The following is a 20544-nucleotide window of genomic DNA, read 5'->3' as shown; positions in this document are numbered from 1 at the left end:
GCTGCCAGAGCCCGAGCATAAGGGCAGAAGCAGCAGGAGCAGCACCGTGGGAGCCCCGACTGCCTCTGCCCCAGGGAGTGGAGCCCCGGGGCTCGCCCCCGCCCCGCTCCTCCTGAAGCCAGCGCGGGGGTGTTTTTCCTAAGCAGGATTCTCACCTTGCCTGAGGAGGAGGATGACATTTCAGGGGTCGCCTCCCCCCATTCCGGGGGAGGGAGGCGGAAAGGAGTGCTTTCATCCCCCGCTTCCCGGTAGGGCAAACCGGGGCACGACGCCTGCCCCGGGGGTGGTGGGCTTAGGCCTCATCCTCGCCCCCCGACCCGCTCCCTAAGGCTCCGGCGGGGCTCCTCCCGTCGGGCCGGGAGTCCCCCGGTGTCCCACCCCCGCCGGCCCGGGGGAAAAGGCAGGGCGCAGCCCGACAGCGGGAAGTAGAGCCCAGGGTGCGCGGAGGCTGGGCGGCCCCAGCCCGGCCAGCACCCCCGCGGGGCAGGGAAGCGAGATCGGCTTTCTCCCGGTGCTTTACCTCTGTACACCGGGGAGCTGGGGCTCCGTCTCTCAGGTGAGCTGCTCCTCCTGCTGCTGCCGCTCTCCGGCGACCGCCGCTGCCTGCCCTTCACCCTGCCCGGCTCCGCTCCGCCGCCTCCCGCTGCCAGCGGCGGCGTCGCGCTGGGCGGCGGTGGGGGACTGCCTCCGCCGCGACCCCCGCCGCCGCCCCCCGGCCCCGTGTTGCTGCCCACCGAGGTGGAAGGGGACCGGGTCGGGCTGTGCTGGTTGCCCCGCAGGAGCTGGTACGGGACGGTGGCTCGGATAGGCTGGAGCAGCCGGCTGGTCCCCGCCGAGCCTCCCCCGGCGCCGTTACCGGGGCTCCCGGCCGTGCCGGCAGTGGGGGACCCGGCGGCGCCGCGCCTCATCCTCTGCGGCGGGGGCTGGTGGTGGGACGGGGGGGTTTGCGAGGAGCTGGACGACGACATGGCGGGGATGCGCAAGACCCCCGCGGGTCACTCGCTCCGGCGGCTGCGGGGGACCCGAGCTCGGCCCCCGGCGCCCCGCATGCACCGGCCGCGGGGAGAGGAGGAGGAGGGGGAGGGGGAGGGATGGAGGGGGCGGGGCGGGACAAGCGCCGCACGGCCCTCGGGAGTCTCCGCGCCGCCTGCCCGGCTGCCCCCGGCGCTTCCTATCGGCGACGGCGGCTGCTGCTTCCACGCCAGGCTCTGGCCATCGCTGCCCGCCCCAGCGTCGAGAGCACCGGGGGCGCTGCTGAGCCCAGCGGCCGCTCACATCGTACAGCGCTGCCGGCTCAGTGCTGTCGGCGGCAAGGCACGACGAGGGGACACGCAGCCGGAGTGGGGAGGGGGGGAGGCGCTCGCAGCCAGCTCTGGATCCGGCTCTTGCTCCTGCTCCTGCCCCCGCCGGCGCCCAGCAACCGCTACCACTGCCACCATCCGCTCCCCACGCCGCCCGCCCTCCGAATGGCACCGCGCAGCCCCGGCGCCCGGCCGCGACGGGCAAGGGCGGTGGGCGCGCGAGCCCATTGGGCGCCACAGCCGCACCAGCGCAGGCTCCATTGGCCGGAGGCAGTGTCGCTCGTGGCTCTCAGCCAATGGGAACGGGCGTTGCGGTGGGGGCGTGGCGGCGGCGGCGGAGGGGCGGGCCGGGGGAAGTGGGATGTGGCGGCGGCAGGGGCGGGCAGGGGCGGGAGCGCTGGGATGCGGAGCCCGGCGGCGAGAACAGCGGGAAGGGCCTCGGGGCGCGCTGGGTCGGCTGCCAAGATGCGCTTCTGAGTTCAAAGTGGGCCTTACGGAGTGCCGATTGAACAGTGACTCAAGGGAGCCAGTGATCTGGACCGAATCTTGCGCTACCCCTATTCCCAGAGGACTGTTTGCCTCTTCCCGCTTACTCGGCTCCCATGCAGGGAAGGCTCAGAAACAGCCAGAATCTCTCGCAACAAAGTCTGTTCATGGCCATCAAACCTTGACAGTATTTTTACTTTTGTTGAAAAAAATCAAGATGTTCTTCAAAAGCTAAATTAGTGCGATTTTATAATTTACTATAAGTGCATATAGAGTACTTCTTTTTTCCTAATATACATTCAAAAACACTTCTCAGAGAATGTCAAGAGCAAAATTAAATGTTTTACAGTGATATTTTTAGAAAGTGCTTTTGTTCTAGGAAAAAGAGCTGCCATTAGATAAATTGATAACCTGAGACGATGAGAAACAAAGTGAAGGTTAGGATGAGTAGCTTAATAGTTAAGAAAATAAATGTCTGTAAGATCAGAAAGATAAGTTGAGCTGAGTCCATCAAGAAAACAGTGCTTATTTTGGATCTGATGCAAATAGGATGCTAATGGAGGAGAAGGAAAAATGCAGGGAGTCTTGCTACGTGGAGGAAGTCAGCTTGGTAATGACCTCTCAAGCATTAGGAGAACAAAAAGGACATGGAATATACATATAAGTAAAATGTTTAACAAAATACACTCTTATTTTAGATACCACCTACAAATCAGTAAGCAATTAAAAGTGTCACAGAATTAACTACATTCCTTGTACCATTTTTGATTATATAACAAACACTCATTTTTGTTTTGCACACTTCAGATTACATACTTGTATACTTCCAAAGCTGTCCATTGCTATCCTTACCCCTGGGTAGCACAGGAATCAGTCGATAGTCCCAATGAGAAACCATATTCTCAGAAAATGCTTCTATTCATGAGCTGTTAGCGAGACTTTGTTTGCACTAGCACCATGTGACACAGTCACCACGGTTGTGTTACAGAAAGGGTTGGAATAATACACTGCACATCCACGTGAACACGTGCTCCGTCAACAAAGCCACTCATATAAATTAATTTTAAGAAAAATCAGCAACCATGTATTTTTCCATTAGTCCACTCTTTTTGTTCATGAAACTGGGCTGTAGAGACCTTTTCCCCCAAGGATTTTGCACTGTGCTTAATCACAGCTATGAAGTCCACCTAGTTTATTATTTTCTGCTTCACTGCACTGGGCTCAAAATGACTGGAAAGCATTCACCTGTAGTAGCCATCTGCTGAGCAGTAATATCAGTTTCCCATGTCTGTACCTTTGTCAGATAACATTGCTGATACAGTAGTGTCTTACAGACCAAAAATCATCTGCTGTCAGCTGAGAAAGTACACTTTTGCCTAACAATAGCTGATGCATTCCAGCTATTGCAAATGCTGAGGGTTATGTCAGACTAAAATAAGGATGAACTGATAGAACTCTTGAATTTGCCTGTTTAGATACTATTTTACAATGGCTAAATTTTGCAATTTCCATGGCCTTGTACACCAAACAAGAAAGGTATTTGGATAGGAAGAATAGATGTGTAAAGACAAGGTAAATGTCTGACAAAGAAAATCCCACCAGCCTCAAAACAAGAACATCCACGTGCACCCCAAACCACAGGGTATGTCATTGTAAAATACCAGCAGCAATTCTGCCTTTCCGAACAAGCTGAGGACCATGCAGCAGCCTTACAGTCCAAACTGAACCACCACTTCACCTGCCTTCACAGCAACCAGAGAAGGGAAGGTCCACTGGGACTGCTTCCAGCCAAATTGCTACCAGCCACATTAATAGCTGTACTGGGGAGACTTTGCTCCCCAAAAGTTATTTCCATCCTAATTCCTTCTAAACTAGAGTTAGCACCATGCTATGTGCCTAGGAAACGGTGATTTCAGAAAAGATGAAGAGTATTCTTTTGTATTTTAAAGTGGGATAGCAATTGTTGAATTTTTCACTGTTTTTCATCTAGGCTCAAGAGTAACTCCTTCAGCAAATACCATTGCTGTATAATATCAAGAAGATATTACAGGGAAAGTGAAGTAAAAACTGAACTCCTATCAGAATCTTCATATCTTGCAGAAACCCATGTTTGCCTTAAATACCCTTATCAACTTTTCAAAAGCCATGTTAAAGGCATTTCCCTGCTTCTCTTTTCCACTTTAAGGAACTACCCTGTCAGCTGGCATGTGCTTAAGGGAGTTTGTACTGGAGGTAACAAGTATGTCTGAGTCTTAAATCCTTCTGGGAGACAAAGGACATCCTTAACACAGCTTCTGGGAGAGACATCCTGAGAGCAGTGGAAATTATACATCACAGCAAGAGCACAACAGCAAGGGAGTGATCTCAAGGAGCAGGGCAGTGACAGGCAGGAGTGAAGCAGTCACATCTCTCCTACTATTACCAGTTGAAAATGGGTTCATCCCCTGATGTCAGAAACAGATGTACATGAGTGCCATGAGCCATGGAAACTGAGAAGTTTTAAGCAGTCATTAGACACTATGAAATCCTAATCCTTATTTTGTTCCTACTTGAAGATTTTACAGAGGGCAAATGCTTCAAATCTGGACATACCTTTAGTTTCTAGGCTGTCACCAGGGCATAAGGCCATCAATACTCTGCTCCCAGTGTGTCTACCTGCTTGTTTCATTATTTTTATGTCTCTCTTATTTCCATCTACGTTTTCTTTGCTGGCCTTTCCCCATTCCACTTAGAACCAAGTCCCTTGTGACTATTTCTGAGGTATTCACACAGCATCTAACAGAAAACACTAATGAGAAAAGGTGTGTTTATCTTCACATATGTTCAGGTCCATTCCCCGTGTTTCACTTATTTGTAATGAATATACAATTGGGCATATACATTTGGGAAGAGAGAAATAACAAGAAATACTTACATCACAATAATATTTTGGAAGAGATGATGACCAGAAAGCATTATCTGTGGCCAAAAACTAGAACAACCCCTAATAACCCAAACTGCAGCTCTTAAATGACAAGACTGAGGCTAAAACAGGCTTGTCTCTGTGTACTTGGAGCATCCCCAGGCAGGAATGGGAACATCACCTGTAGTAAGGGCCCCCATGTGAAATGCAACTGCTATCTGGAGCTGAGCAGCTCTGCAGAAGCAGCAGTGGCCCATTTTCCTAGAAAACATCTGTCTCAAGATGTGGACATGTTGGTTTAGTTTTTGGCCTGTTTTGCCTTCATACAAAGTTCTAGATAGAATAAGACAGTAACGGGGGAAAAAATATATATGAAATTATTTTTATTGCAAGGATTTTTGACAGACAGTCAAAAGACACTGCCTTCATCAACCACGCTCCATCTTCTTACAGCTCCCAATGGCACAGATATGATCTCAGACCAGCCAAGAACTCTCTATCCCCAGGCCTCTTGGGACTTACCTTGCATTAGAGTCCTTGAATTCTCCAGGGCTGATGATGCAACATCATTATCATCATTATCCCCACTGCTGACTTTGTTGACACTGGCCAGGGAAGAGACTTGCAACTCATGATCAAGGCTCTACATGCTCAGTTATCTTCCAACAACAAAAGGAAACCCACTACTGAGGACTTAACACTGATGATCATCCAATTTAGGGTCAAGCATATGGTCAACTGTTGGATCTCTTTTTCTCATGTATTTTTTTTTTCCTGGATATGGGGAAAATGCATTAAGTAAAGGGCTGTTAGACCTATGGTCCAACAGTATTTATACTAGGTCAAATTATTATTTATGAATACTCACAAACTGGAAAATTTCAGAATCAAGTTTACAATCAAATTTCAGCCAGAAGGTATTATAGTACTTTCTTTTTAGTCAAATGCTATTGTTAATATTATTTCGTTCAGTGCAAAGGATTGTCACTAGGAGTGAGGACTGCATAATGAACAAGCCAGGAAACTACAGAATAAGAGCCAGTTGGAAGATTTTCCCGGTAAGAAAATTGAATACCATTTTGGATAATTGTCTTTTTTTTCCTAGCTGTCAGAAGTGTTTTTGTGATACTGAATAACTCACTTAAACCAGAACCTGCCCATTAACATTACCTTTGTTATAACAAAGTCTTATCTCATCTGGAATCAGACCTACTCCTACATTCTCTTCTCTTCTTCAGGAAAATAGGCCAACCACTTTGGACTTTGAAATTATGTATTCCTTAGGCATCTGCTTTAACATAAAGGCAAACATTCTACACGCAGCTAAAATCACCAAATCTTCCTTCCAGCTCTGCATTTAGTCAGAAGTTTTTCTTTCTATTCATTGGTACAGGTAATTCTATTCAACACTTTCCTTTACCTAGCAAGTTAAGCATGTCAGACCCTATCCCAAGGGAAGCTGAGTTCTCTCCAGGCAGCAATCCTGCCCTACATTACTGTTCTGAGTTTGGTTACTTGACTCAACCACCATCTCCATCTCCCTTCCCCAGTTCATCATCTGGAAAAAAAGTCTGATTTGCACAGCTGGGACTAAGCCCAAGTTCTTTTAAATGAGGAGCTGAGGGATTTTGCAGATTTATTTTCCCTCTTTTCAATTTTTAGGCATTTGGTATGAGGACACTTTTGGACAAGTACATGTGGTTGCTACTACCCAAAGTGAAACTGATTGAAACACAGGTAAAATGGCTGGTATTCCAATAACCTGCCATGTCAAATGTAATGGACACTTCTGGTAGTTCTTTACTATAATTTCTCTTGCCAGTCTCTTATCTAAAAGATATCAGTAATAATAGCAAAATAATGCAACACCTCATGCTGACATAATAAAAGTAATTATTCCTTAAAATTGCTTCATGTTACATCATAGAAGCATCTGTGAGGAAAAAAATTGTTTTCAGAATACTTAGGTGGTATATATTATGCACAGCAATAAAAATAGTATCTTTAATGGAAAAGGTAGAAACAGTAAGCAAATGCCAATAGCAATTTGAATATAATAATATTGTTATATCTATTACCATTCACACCAATGTGATAAAAGAAAGGAGAAGCACTGTTTCATATGAGCAGTTACCTTGATAAGGATATTAGGAAAGCACAAATGTACTGTATGGTACTTTGATTTATACAACATTAAACTTTTTAAATGAGCACCATCCCCTTAACGAGATAGATTTGAAGCCATTATGATCCATTAAAACAGTAGTAAGTGCCTGATACTAAGAGTCCCCAACATCTTTCTATTAAGATTTCATTATTTGGTCTGTATCTGGTTTTGTGTTGTGTTATTTTGAGCTGCATTAAGCATGAATGGACCTACAACACCACTGCCCTAGCTGTCAGATTTGGGCTGGTGTTAATAAGGGTACATTTTGACAATACTGGTTTAAAAGGCAAACTGAGGGTTAGGAGCTTCAATCTTCATTTCCGAGAGTCCTTTTCTGGGTTGCTTCCACCCCTCTAGTTATCCTACTTCACTGTTTCTGACAAATAAAGCCTTGTTCACCACAACCTTTCTTTCTAGGCACAACAAACAGCACTAAATTTTATTTGGAATTTATCATCACTGTTCCTTTACCAGCCAAATGGGATGCTGTTGAGTGACATGGTGGACTCCATAACTATTACTGGGAAGGAAACACACTATGAATCTTCAAAGCAGAATATTTTCTTTTAAAATAGATTTTGCAGTGCCTGGTAATAATAATAATAAAATGGATTAAAGAGACATATTTAAAGAATTTTAGGGTATGCAACTCTATAAGCAAAGTATTCTTCATAAGAATGTTCCATTCTGTGCATACAACGGGTTGTGTCAGAGCAGAGTCACAGCACTGAGCCAAAATGCTGGAAATAATTATTATTTCCAAGTAGGTAATATACTCGCCTGTAGAAACAAATATTTATTTGTAAATGTGGTTTGTTGACAGCTATAAAACAGGCATTAAGAATTTGACTAATGCTAATTTACATACAACAAAGGTGCATTTACATAACAGTAAGGAACAAACCTGTAAAAACAAGGAAGTGTGCAATTAGCTTAAAAGTGTTCCTTTGAGGTGGCACAGTATTTAAGTGAAAAGTATGATGCATTTCTGTTTTAACTGCATGCTTTCTTGGATTTCTGAGTCCATGTCAAGAGCTTTAATTGCATTTTAAAGCAAGTTTGGGGATGTGAATTTCGCTTGTCTCTTTTACAACCCAAACTAAAATAGAATGCAAAACTTCAGCATCATTAAAAGAGGAAAAAAAGAAGGGCGCTGTTAGTAGGTCCTCAGCAGCTGGAATAATCTCCCACGGGGAGAGGTGGAAACCTTATTCCATGAGTCATTTAATACCGAATAAACAAAGCACTGGAGAACAAATTGTAAGGCACGATTTTTTTTTATTGTTCATTGACAGAGGGAGGGCTATTTGACTTCATGGAGTTTTCCTTTTTTAAAATTCTTTAGTAATAGAAAACGTAGACAGTGTTACAGATATAGTTAATTTCTCATTGTTACTTTGGTCCTTACTGTCACTGAAATAAAGGCACGAGTAACTTTAGCCTCTGCACACTATGAAGCATGCAAGACCAAGTCCTCAAGGGCTGCTGAAATTCAGGATACTCTCAGGCAGCGTCCCTGGCTTGATGTAGTTACATAGTGGCTAAATTACAGTTCCATAAAGGTTTTGCACACCCAACTGTCACAAATCCTGCTATTAAATGCCATGCTTTAGTGACAAAGCTCCGAGGAAGGCAGCTGAGCAAGCTGTGTATGCTGGCATGGTGTGCTCTTGGCCACCAGTGGAATCCAGTGCAATCCACGACTGAGAGAAGGCAACAAATAACCCCCTTATAATCAAATATAATTATGGAATCACTACTCATCAGAGCTGTTATAGCCTTGCCTGTAATCAACAACAGCATTATTGCAACGTTTATTACTCTGAAAAGTACTCTGACACTTATGGGTCCTTGGAAAGAAAAGCACTGTTTGGTAAATCTATCTGTAAGCATTTTTTGGCCATAGAGTCCTTTTTCTGAGAGGTCAGAGCAGTTCCAATGAAGTACACCTACTGGATATTTTCTTCAGATTCTTTTTAGTCCTAAATGACAAAAAGCACACACCTTACTCTAAGAAATTCAAACTTCTACTTGCCAGCCAAGTAGATGTAGACATGCATTATTTCCCTGATGCTCAGGATACAGTATAACCACTACTGGTGGAGATAGAACATTCCAATGAACAGTGGGAATCAGTGTCATCACGCCGAAACTGAACTCTTTGATGTAATTGCTCAGTTATTATAAGTCCATGATGAAAGGTCTCAAGGGGAAGACCTTCCCCTATAATACTGAGCCATGGCTTTGGCTCTAGCAACAGGCAGGAATGTTAAACAGAAAATGTATCTGGAAAAATGATGTTACATAACTCATAAACAGTCTAGAAAAAGGGATTAATAAGTACAATTGATCATGCAAGGATAGAAGAAGCAGTATCTCTCAATTTTGGAAAGAAAAATGAAAAAAATTTTTTTTTTTTGGTGACTTCATAATTCACAAGGAGACAGAAAAAAGCTGTAGATTCAGAAGTGAATGTGGGTGGGAAAGCAGTAGGTAAAGAAAAGGCTTGTTACCTTGAAAATGTTACCTCAAAAGGTTTGTACTGCCCTTAATAAAACCACCTCAAAGCTCCCCAAGGAAACAGTGTTTTCTTCTCCTGGTTACATAGGTGATGTGCAGAGTTGATCTGGAGGGCACAGGAGCTGGTGCAGACTACTCCCCATACCAAGCCTCTGAGGTGGAGAGTCAGCTCCTCTGTTTGTGTGTATGGTGACAGTTCTGCCAAATACTTTTCAGATACAGCAGCTTTATCAGCAAGAAGGATCTGGGCTGCCCTTCGAAGATAATCCTCCCAGTGGTGTGTCAGCCTCAAAGAAGGGTGTGATTATCATTCCAAAGGAGTGTAATGTGAACCTGTGCCTCCCATTCAGCCAGGTGATGGCTAGATCAAGGAGGCTTCTGCTCTTTGCTCACTCTTTCTTTTGTTTCTTCTCTTTCTTTCTTCTTTTTTTTCTTTCTTCCAACAAACAACTTCATGTTAACTTCTTTTATTATGTACATTTAAGATGTCCAAAGAGTGAGCCATTGTCCCAAGGCACAGTGGTCCTTAGAAATGGATCTCCTACTAGACCATCAGCAGAGTACTAGGTGGATGAGTTTCTCATCTTGGGATGCTTGGAAATTTGCTGGTTCTGATTAGTATTTTACAAAGACAGGGTTTCTCTGCAAGCGGTCTAGTGGAGTCTTTCACTGTACTTTCAGCTTTTCTAAGCCTGGTATTTCAAGCTGTTGCCATCAGCTCTGGTTTGGGACACACAAAGCTCCAGGCCTGATGTAAGGGTGACTCACCCCTTTGATTGAACAGGTCTTAGAGATGGATGTTGTCTTTTCTGTCACTTCAAGAAAGGTCTTCATATAGTGAAATCAGGCGTCTGATCACCCAGGTCGCCTGAACTCCTGTGTGTCCATTTGTTGTTAGGTTTTTTTTTTGTTTTGTTTTGTTTTCATTTTGTTTGTTTTGGTGGTTGTTTTTTTGTTGCTGTTGTTGTTGTTTGGTTGTTTTTTTGTTGGGTTTTTTAGTTGTTCCCCCCTCCCTCCTCCCCCACACACACAGGCAGGATGAGCACATCAAACAGCAGATGGGAGAATGGCCATCCTCTAACCATATTGAGTTATGCTTATTCATGGGTCATAAACCAAAAACAAATTATTATTTATGTTTGTCTGGGTTCTCCTTCTGGTCTTGCAGCAATGATTGAGTTCAGCCTGGAATTTAATACACGGAAAAAGTAAGGCTGATGAAACTCAAGATTAAACAAGTAACTAACGCATGACAACAGCAAGTGAGTTTGATCTTTAAAACCAGAAAATTTTCTCTACCAAAGTGCCTTTTCTCACTGCAGTCTGCATGAAGGAAGGAGCAGAGGCAGCTGCAACCACCTCAGCTTCAGAGAAGGGGTTCACAGTAGTCAGTCTGCAAGAAAACACCTGGCTGGCCTTAACGAACATTGTTTTCTAGAATGTTCCCAGAGCTCTGCTGGCAGGGAAATACACCTGCCTTGTAAGGGAGAACATAAAGAGGCAGTTCTTCAGCAGCACATGGTTTGACTTATAAAAGCTTTCCTTACGGGCAGAATTAATTATATATCATAAAGATCTGTAATATATTCTGTTTATACAATTATAAAGCATTATGGTTAATTAGTTGTGGTACAGACTCCCAAAGCAGAATCTGGTTAGAGAATAAACAAAACGCTCAGTCAGCTGTGACGGTGGTTAACAACTCACACTTTCAGATCACCTTTCACACTTAAATCTCTTGAAGTGATTTATAGGTTATGCAATCCAGTGGGCTCGAGCTTTGTGTATTTGGTAATTTTTTGGTTTATATAAAATTTGAATATGCTGATCTGAAACGGTCTGAGATTCGCACGTCTTTAAGAAATTAAATTCAAACCAACTTTATTTCAACTCTTTTCATACCTATTAGTTACTTGTGTTCCTATTATGACTGGCACTGTATACACACAGAAAGAAAATACTTCTCCATCCCCTTTTTCTGTCCTGATGTAGACAGTTCTGACTGGCAGCAGTGGGAATCCCTATGTACAACACTGTTGTAAAAATAGGGGTGAAATCCTGATTGTAAGAAGATACTGGTAGAAGTGTGCAATACTGAAAGACTTGTTTTCAAGCTACATTTTTACAGTATTTCAACACTATGAGTTGACAGTATGAATATATCAAACCATCTTTGAACTTAATTACTTTTTCACTATCACATAATTTAGCTCTAAGTCTTATTGTTGTGCATGTGCTACTAAAGGTGTCTGGGCAGAGTAAGTGCTTTTTGAAATCTCATCAGTGTCATGTGAGTAGAGCAAAAAAAAAGTTAGTATTGTTTGTCATGTCATGGAATATTGTACTGGTTACTGTGCATGCTCAAAGTGCACTATTTAAAGCAAAAAAACCTTGCAATATTTATAAGAAAAACTGAAGAAAAACCACAAGATGGGAGCAAGAGAGGAAGAGCATGTATTTAGTATAGTCTGAATATTTATACTGTAAAATGTAGCACACAGGTTTTTTAAAAATCTGCCAATTAAGTTAAAATGAGCACTCCCCACTGAAAATGCCACAGCCTGATATCAATTCTGTTTCCTGAATGAATCATGGAAGTACTGGGATTTGAGATAACTTTGAAGGAAGGCTTCATAGTCTTTTTTTAAAGTCAATTTTGGGCATAGTTTTCTAGAAGAAAGGCTGAAATATATATATGAAAGAACTTCTGAGAGACAAACATGTAAGGACAGCTGAAAATGGCATTGTCAGCTTGGAACAACAAACTGCACAATAAGATATGAGATTATAGATGAGTGCCCAATGGATGCTCCTAACTTCTATTCAAAATGGCACTGAAGGGAAGTGAGTTCCAGGAAAGGATACAGAGAGAGGCTGATAAAATCAGAGAGAAAATTCAGGAAGGTTGTCTTGACTTCAGTGTTTTAGGCTCAAGGGGAAATCAGGTATGGGTAATGAAAAGTGGAGAAGTTGTATTCTAGATATGACAGTTACATTGATGAAATTGGGAGAAATCACCTAGAAAAACACACAAGTACAATACCAAGAGGTAACAAAAGAGCCAGGTGATGTTGAAATTCAGGATGGAGATCTCCCACAGCTGAAAGAAAGGTTAAGGAATGTGCTACGATTTGAAAAAGAAAACCCAAACCCTTCCTATACTTTCAGTAGTGAGCCAAGAGAGGACAATATTTCTGAGTCACACTATGATCAATAACATCACAGGCTGTGGAGGCAGAAGGAGTCCTGAGATTTGGTCACATCACTAATAACGACCTCAAAAGAGCTGAGTGGTCAGCTAGACCACTTGGGAATTAAAGACAACTTGGGAAAAGGTGAAGTTGTCAGAAAGCCATCTGAAGTCATAGTTTCAGGAAATGAATTATTTTATTTTAAAACTTACAGACAGGAGGAAAACTCAGCAGAAATATGAAAGGAAAATTAGGGTAAATATAGTATTTTCAAAAATATGGATGAGGTAGATGTTATCCCATGTATACTGGGATATTTGTGAAGAGCTATGACAAAGAACAAGGGAAAAAAGCCCTACAAATAGAAAATTACAGGATTACTGGTAAAGGAGGAGGGGTACAATGAAAATCAGTTAAGAATTGCCAGGAAAAGGGATTGGGAGTGAGAGAAGGAAGTGGAAGAGTGAATGAAAGGAGAAAGAACATGGATTGGTTAATTAGATCTGTTGAAAAAGAACTGATAACATGGATAAGAAGAGGAAGAGGTGTGTGAAACTGATTTTGGAATAGCATTATATAAATTTAATGTTTGTATTTATAAATTAAACATACTTTTAGGTTTTAAACATGGAAAAGCTATTACGTAATTTGAATCAATATGACAGATATGTAAAAATGTATTATGTAATTTGAATCAATGTGACAGATACGTAAAAATTTTAGAACTGTTTCCAGTCTCATCCCTGAAGTGTAAATAATACTCAGATCTTGGACAGTGACAAAAAATGTAAATATTATCTTGAATTTGTGTAAGAACTGATTATTTTTCAAGCACGTTTCAGAGAGCCAGTTTTTGTCTTCTGCCACTCACGAAATATGTGTCTGTGTAGACAAAAACAAGATGACATTTTCGAAATTGTTGCTCCCTGTCGATAGTAATAATTGAGTTTACACAAAGAGATTTTGAAAATAAAATCAGAAGTCCTATTCCTGTGCTTTATGCAAGTGGAAGTGCACTTCTGCTGTTAGTGTTTTGCCATCTCCCAGGCCTTTCTCTGTTCTCTTGATAGCCCTGTGGATAAACATCCCATAACTGCTGTGTAAATGTCATTATCTGCTTATCATTCTTACATTATTATAAATTAAGCTTCTTGCTGCCTAATTTTAGCAGTGACATGATCAAACACATGGAGTAGGGAAGATTTAGAAGCTCACCTTGTCCATCCAATAGTCCCAAAATCTGGAACATATAATCCAGTGGAAGTTTAAATTCCCAGATAAAACAGCTTTCCTTCTTTCAAGCAGCAAGCTTTCCAAGGAAGAATTCTCATTAACGAATTCCTCTCAAACAGTTCATTACATTTAGATTTCTTTATTTTGTTGCTTATTTGCCATATATACAAGCTAGCTATGCTAAACAATGCTAAGAATATCTCAGTTTATTATATGCAAATAAAGAATTTTAATTTGCATTAATCTCATAGAAACACCCAAGAACTTAAATAGCTGTACAGAAGGGACTTTGCCACTATGTAAAAATAACCATAAAGTTTATGAGAGAAAAGTTCCCATTGGCTGAGCTTTTGCAATAGCAATGTATTTAGAAAGAGTAATACATACATGGGTGGGATCACTTTGGTCCTTTGATACAGGCATTGGATTGGATGCATGGAGTGGACATTGCTGTGACATCTGAGCACCATATTAATACACACCTCTCACATTTAAATCTTTACATTAGGCAGGTAGGCTTTAGTATTTGTGTTTTGGCTTTGAGTGTGCCCATAGTCCAGCACCATCTCTATGAGGATGTCATAGTGTTTGGAAAATCCCTGCTTTGCCCAGAGCTAGCACAGCTCTTGGCAGTCCAGCTCTATCCCCCAGCTTGTGTGGGCTCTTGGAGCCTCTGGCACGCAGCTTGGCAGCCACAGAAGTAAAAATAACTTTGCTTCCCTCCCACTGCCTTTCTACCCCAGTGCAGAGGGAAGGAAAGCGTATTTAGTGCTGAAACTAGAGAGTTCAGGTAATAATAGCATTTTAGAATAAATTATGAAGATACGCATATTTCAGGCAGTTCCAACCTGCCCCTAAATTACAGCCTGTAGTGCATCACTCCCCTACACACTTGGTAGAAAAGTGCTGGGCTGAGCCTACATATAAACTAAAATTTAACGTGTTCAAAAGTAGCATAAATTAAAAGTACAGAAAAAGCTGTTCTAAGACATTTAGGTTTATCTTGAAACCACCATTTTCTTGCAAGATGTGTAGCATATTCACAAGCATGCAGCAGCAGCTCTAAAAAACATCATCCTCCAGCATTCCAGTGTTTATGGGTGTGCCTTAATAAAAAGTATTCCATCAAACAAGGAAACCTGAATCTTTAGGAGAAAAACATTGATTATATAACTATTACAAAGTTTTGTCTCCTCAAAACAATTAACTCTCAAATAGTCGGATAGATCATAAATACAGAATCTACACATTGTAAGTGAAAAAAATCAACTATGACACTGCCTGAATAACACAGTAGAACTGAAGGATTAACCTGCTCCATGTTTTTGGGGAAATGTATCACAATTCAGTGAAATTCAAGCAGAGCACGAGCCCTTTGCACAGCACATAAGTGCAGCACAGCTATGGTGCAGCTCATGGCTCCAACACCGTGATGCATTCCTGGAGGAAAAGCACAGGGAGCAAGTGCTTGGGTTTCTCTCCCTGCTGGAGGATGGGGTTTCCCCTCACCAACCAAAGAATGGTCTGGGCTGGCATGTAAGGACACACCACAGTAGAAAGGACCACTTCTGGAAAGAGTAGGGAGTCAGAAAATATTCCTTCAAGCAGCACAGCTCACCCAGTTGATGCAGCACCACCTTTTGCAATGGAAATTAATCTAAAAATTCTTTCTTACCTCTCTAGCAGCAGCTTTTACCCTGAAAAGAGCAGCTGCATGTCACCTGTTATCAAGAGAGTGGTTGCTAGCCAGAAGACCTGTGTTACTTCTTTCTGGTTTTAAGTTTTAATTTTCACCTGCAGTGGAGAGATAAAACAAATTCCAGTTTAGCTTGACAATCCTGCCTGCACAGGTGTGCTGTAGGAATACCACTGTGGTGTTCAGCTGGGTGAATGTTTTAGATGACTGCAGTAATTATCAAAAGTACTGGGTTTAGTTTCCCCCCACTTTAATCTGCATCAGATTTGCCAAATAGTTTCAGCTGGTTTTTTTACCTAGATAAATAAAACTGGAGGAGGAAACAAGAGGACTTGTGCCTCCTTTGATACAGTACCTGCCACTTGAATAATGCAGAACTTGGGAGCTGTATGGCCACAAACTTCATTAGATTGTTTGAATTGAACTTTTTAATTTCCTACCTAAATTAATTTTTTAATTACCATGTTATATTCCTTTCTGGGGTGAGGTCCCCAGTCCCTGCTTCTGATGTGTTTTGTCCATGTGAGTAAACACCAGGGTGGAGAAGCACCTCTAAGGGCAGGGCACAGGAAAGGGGAGGAGGAGCTCAAGGTCATCACCCTGAAAGTGTCCAGCTGTACACTCCTCTGCCCTCTTCAGACTGGGAAGGGAGGTTAGAGCCAGTGCCTCTCCTTCTCTGCCTTCATTGTTTCCATCCCTTTGATCCTTTGGCCGTGGGGAAAAAAAATTATGAGGACCAGCAGTAAGAAGTTTTTGTCTTAAGGGATGGGCTCTGACTAACCTAATATTTATTATGCATTTTATATAGAGGGAAGATGGAAGAGTTACAGCAGGGGAGACTGAGAGAGCTCCAGATATCCTGCTCCTTGAGGTTGAAGCATCCCTCCAAATTTAACCCAGTGCCTCTTATCTCAGTGGCTGAAGCAGCATAACCATGCAGGTGTTCAGCAGGGGGAACCCCCAGCTCCAAATTTCAGTGAACTGAGTGCTTTGATTCCTCTTGTTCTAGTTACTTCTGAATAATAAAACATGCAATTTCCTGTCAAAAAGTAGCAACTTATTTGAATTGGGACTGCTGCAGTTTTTCTGTTCCTCATGAAAAAAAAAAAAAAAAAGAAATATTTTAAATACTTTGTGTCAGTCTAAACAATATTCCCCCTAATTAATAGCAATTAATTTGCACTCTAGAGGCAGTACAGAAGAAAACCCAGGATACAAAAGTATGCCTAGATGATTTCTCTCTGTGTCGGTGCCAGCTGTGTCAGTCAAGTTGGGCCATCTGTAATATCCTTGTAACCTACAATTTCTAAATTCCCATCCAGCTACACCTATGCCACTCCTTTGTTTCCAGCAGTATTAAATGGGATTAACCGAAGAAGGAATTAAGGCTCCAAAGTTAATTAAAACATTGTTGATGATGACCAGGAAGGCATATTTTGCAGCTGTAGGTAGAGAGATGTAAGTGCTCAATGTGGGGCAGTTGTGCGCTGGCTTTAAAGCTCTTGATCTGTGAAAGAAAATGCCTCTGGTTTCTCGTGGCAGTGGGAGCTAAACACTGAGTGAAGTGTAGCTGCTTCAGCTTCCCCCAGAGGCTCCCATCCTCTTTCCTCTGGAGGCTTCATCTTCTCAGTCTGGTGCTGTTACATCTTTAATAAGATCAATACTCTTTCTCGACTTCAGCAGCTTCATGAATTCTGATTAATCTCCAGGACAGTGGCCGTGTATTAAGAATAACAGGCAAAAAGAAGACTTTAGTGTCTCAATCCATGAAGCATGATAGTTTCTTCTCTAGGCAAACTGATATTGATTTGATTTTGGTTTTCTCAGCGTGGCCTCTGTAAATAAAGTGCTAGCACAGAGTACACTCACTGTTCAACTCTTCTTCCCTGCAGACCAATTCTTTCTGTGGAAGATTTATATTAATTGTTCCATGACTACTAATGTGTTTAATTAAGGCTCACGTGGTTAAGTCTTTTGTGAGAAAATCAGACATGCTTACAAGAATTAATATAGTAAGAAATCACAAAGGTACAATCAGGAACAAAAAATGGGAATGGTCTCTAGCACTGCCTTTCAACAAAGCACCGGTGTGTGAGATTCTGCATGGCATTAAAATTCAATTAAGTATTTTGGGAAAAAAAAAGCCTGGCACTGACAGGAAACGTCATCTGACCACAGGAAGCTGTGCTGACAAAAATTCATAAAGTGGAAATTGGAAACCCATACTCTGAAGCTTTCCTGGATTAACAGTTTAATGACCAACTATGTAATATATAATTTATGAGAATTCTCTAATGTGATCTAGCTTTGCATATTTTGCAATTTATTATTCTTATTCAGGAAAGAGTGAAGACAAAACTAGTCTTTGTGATTTATGGGGCCATTTTTAATAATTTTTAATACATACATCTTGTGGTAATTTTCCAAAGACCTGACTTTGCAAACCCCAATTTTCAGTTATCACTAGTGGGTTCATTTCAGCTTGATTCTTGGCCACTGTTTTCCTTTTGAAGATGGAATTTTTCAGGGAATTAGACATCTGGGGCAGGGAATAATGCAATTACACAGAAACATAGAAGTATATCGTTGCTTCACTGTTTTTTGTGGAAGTGTCATTTAACGGCAGTTCTGGAATGACTCTTGTTGTCAACTTTTGAGATTTCCTGTAGCCAGAAACATCCACAAATCCTCTTTGCATATGCTAAATTATTTGTTTTCTATAGTCTTGTATATATTTTATGTTCCAAAAGTGGATCCTTTTATTTCGTATGATCCTTCTGTGGCTACACTAGTATCTAAGCATCTTGGTTTAACAACTTTATGACTCTTGTGTATTTAAATGCTTTAATTTCTGCTACTTTTTCTGAAATACATTATGTGAAAGAACATTCTTTGTAAATCCCATTTTTGTTTTTTAATATCTACTCCTAGTTGTAAGTATCCACTCCACTAGGAGCCTTGAGAGATATGACACATGCCAAAAATACCATATTTGGGAGTAAACTTACAGTGGAAAAAGAATAATAAAATCATTAACATGCTTTATTTGGGAAGGAATCTTAAAAGTGCCCTTTAATAAATAGACAAGAGAGGAGAGTGGCCAGAGAGTATTAAAATATTGACTAGGCTAACAGGCAGTACCTTACTGTTTAAAAAAATATGCAGGAATGCAATGAGAAGGAGCAGCCTTCTGGTAGCAGCTGTGGAAAAGGTGACCATGTCCTTCAGAGCAGTTACCTCTGCAGCTAGATTGGAAGGCAGATATCCACAGCCTTAGGGAATAGCTTGTGGCAGGATAAATATTCCACAGAGATCAGGCTAGGGGAAATTGAATTCAGAAGTAGGAAAACTAAAAGTAAATGGAAAAGAACCTGATAAGGAAAAGTCAAAGAAAAATCAGTGTGTGGAGACTAACAGAGGTTTTTTCATCCAAGTTATTTCAGTCAAGGGGCAAAAATTTCCTCCACTAATTTCTATTTCCATTTTAAGGTAGTTAGACAGCTTGGACTCAAGGTATCTAGAAGAGGACTAACCTGCTTCTGGTCAGTTCAAAGGTGACATAGAAAGGTATTATAAACATGTTTGCTAAAAAAGTAAACTTCACCGATGTTTGCTTTAAAGTTTCCCACACTATTGCTCCAAGAACTGTCTGAGATTACTGTAACTGAAAAATAGAAGTAGTGGTGTGGGAAAGCTCAATTTTAGGGCACTATATGGCATTTTATATTTTATTTATAGCTCAATTTTAGGGCATTATATGTGTAGGTATTTTTATGCTTTATTTTTAAATAATAACAACAATAATGCTTATGTTGGTTGTCTGGGTCTTTCATACAGCAAAAAGAACAAAAAAAGTTTGAAAACTTAACTGTTCAAGGCTGAGTACTTATCACTACTTTAAAGTGACATTATAAGAGTGACTCTCAAGCTGGTGGTATTCTCACAGATCCCAGTATGACAACAAGTGCAAAGCTCCAGAAAGGTCTATAATAACACCATGGACAAAGATCAGGATCTAAGTCAGATCAGCACACCATTAACTTCAGTGCACTCTTACTTGAAAGAGCCTGGTTTTATGGTGTTTGAGTACAATGTTGCTTTTTCCCACCAACTCCTCATGTAAAGACAAAACAGCTTTTCCACCTATGCCAATGTGTAATATAAAGGCAATTACCCTCTTTGTCTTTTATAATTCCCACATTTCTATCTTACTCTGGCTCATGTGCTGCTTTACACATGCAACCAGAGGATTCCAGTAACCATGGAGATTAGGGATCAATAATATAAAACTATTTGTTTATAAATTATCCATAGCCCAAATATCCTTCTGTAAAAGGGAAATGGGCAGTGAGATCCAGGCAGCATGCTCAGTTTATTGTTATTTTCTGAAATCAAATGTGATTATACTTTCTGTGGGTGACTACCTCCCCATTAACAATGTTATTTTCAAATTGTTCCATACAGTATGGATTAGGGGAGATGGCTGTTTACAGGAGAAATATAAAGCCCCTCAATATAGAAGCCATATAAATATGGGAGTCTTATAAAACTGAATATATCAATATACGGATCCAAAAAGTTACATCTGAAGGCTGTGTAGTGAAAATTGCTTCTTCTTTGGCCAAATCCCATAGTAAGCACTACCAGGCTGTGTTACATCTCATGGTGTGATTAGGGAAAAGTTATAAAAACATGTATATCATACACAAAACACAATTCACATTCCTAATTATTTTTTTCAGTTAAAAAATCCCCGTCACAAAGCTCCCAAATTGTGGCAGTCATAATTAGAAGGTTATCTCAGATAGTGATGGTGAAGAACCTGGAGGAGGTTTTAAAACTTTATATTTGCTTTTCCTTTTGGATAGCTAAGACATTTTCCAACTAAATATTGTTTATCTTCCTCCTTGCTTTTAAAGAAGCAACTGATACTGAGAATATTTTCCACTGGAAAGTCAATAGTCCTCAAAATCTAAACTCTTCACATGGATTACTATTCTGGTAACTTTCAACTTGTAAGGAAAAGAGTAGTTTGTCATTAAAAATAA

The 20544-nt window shown here is 41.5% G+C and overlaps 1 protein-coding gene across 1 annotated transcript in view; it reads right to left on the bottom strand.

Annotated features, from left to right (window-relative positions):
• The window catches only part of GLCCI1 (glucocorticoid induced 1), a 54419-nt gene extending 53451 nt beyond the window's left edge, over positions 1-968 (bottom strand). The window contains exon 1 of the mRNA XM_062508064.1: positions 521-968. Coding sequence (XP_062364048.1) covers positions 521-968 — 448 coding nt within the window. The remainder of the gene's footprint in view (positions 1-520) is intronic.
• Between the last annotated feature and the right edge of the window lie 19576 nt (positions 969-20544).

The sequence above is a fragment of the Cinclus cinclus genome, chromosome 1 (assembly GCF_963662255.1).
Source record: "Cinclus cinclus chromosome 1, bCinCin1.1, whole genome shotgun sequence".
Taxonomy (NCBI): domain Eukaryota; kingdom Metazoa; phylum Chordata; class Aves; order Passeriformes; family Cinclidae; genus Cinclus; species Cinclus cinclus.
Note: the sequence above shows the minus strand (reverse complement) of the source record. Positions and strands in the feature narration are given on the sequence as shown.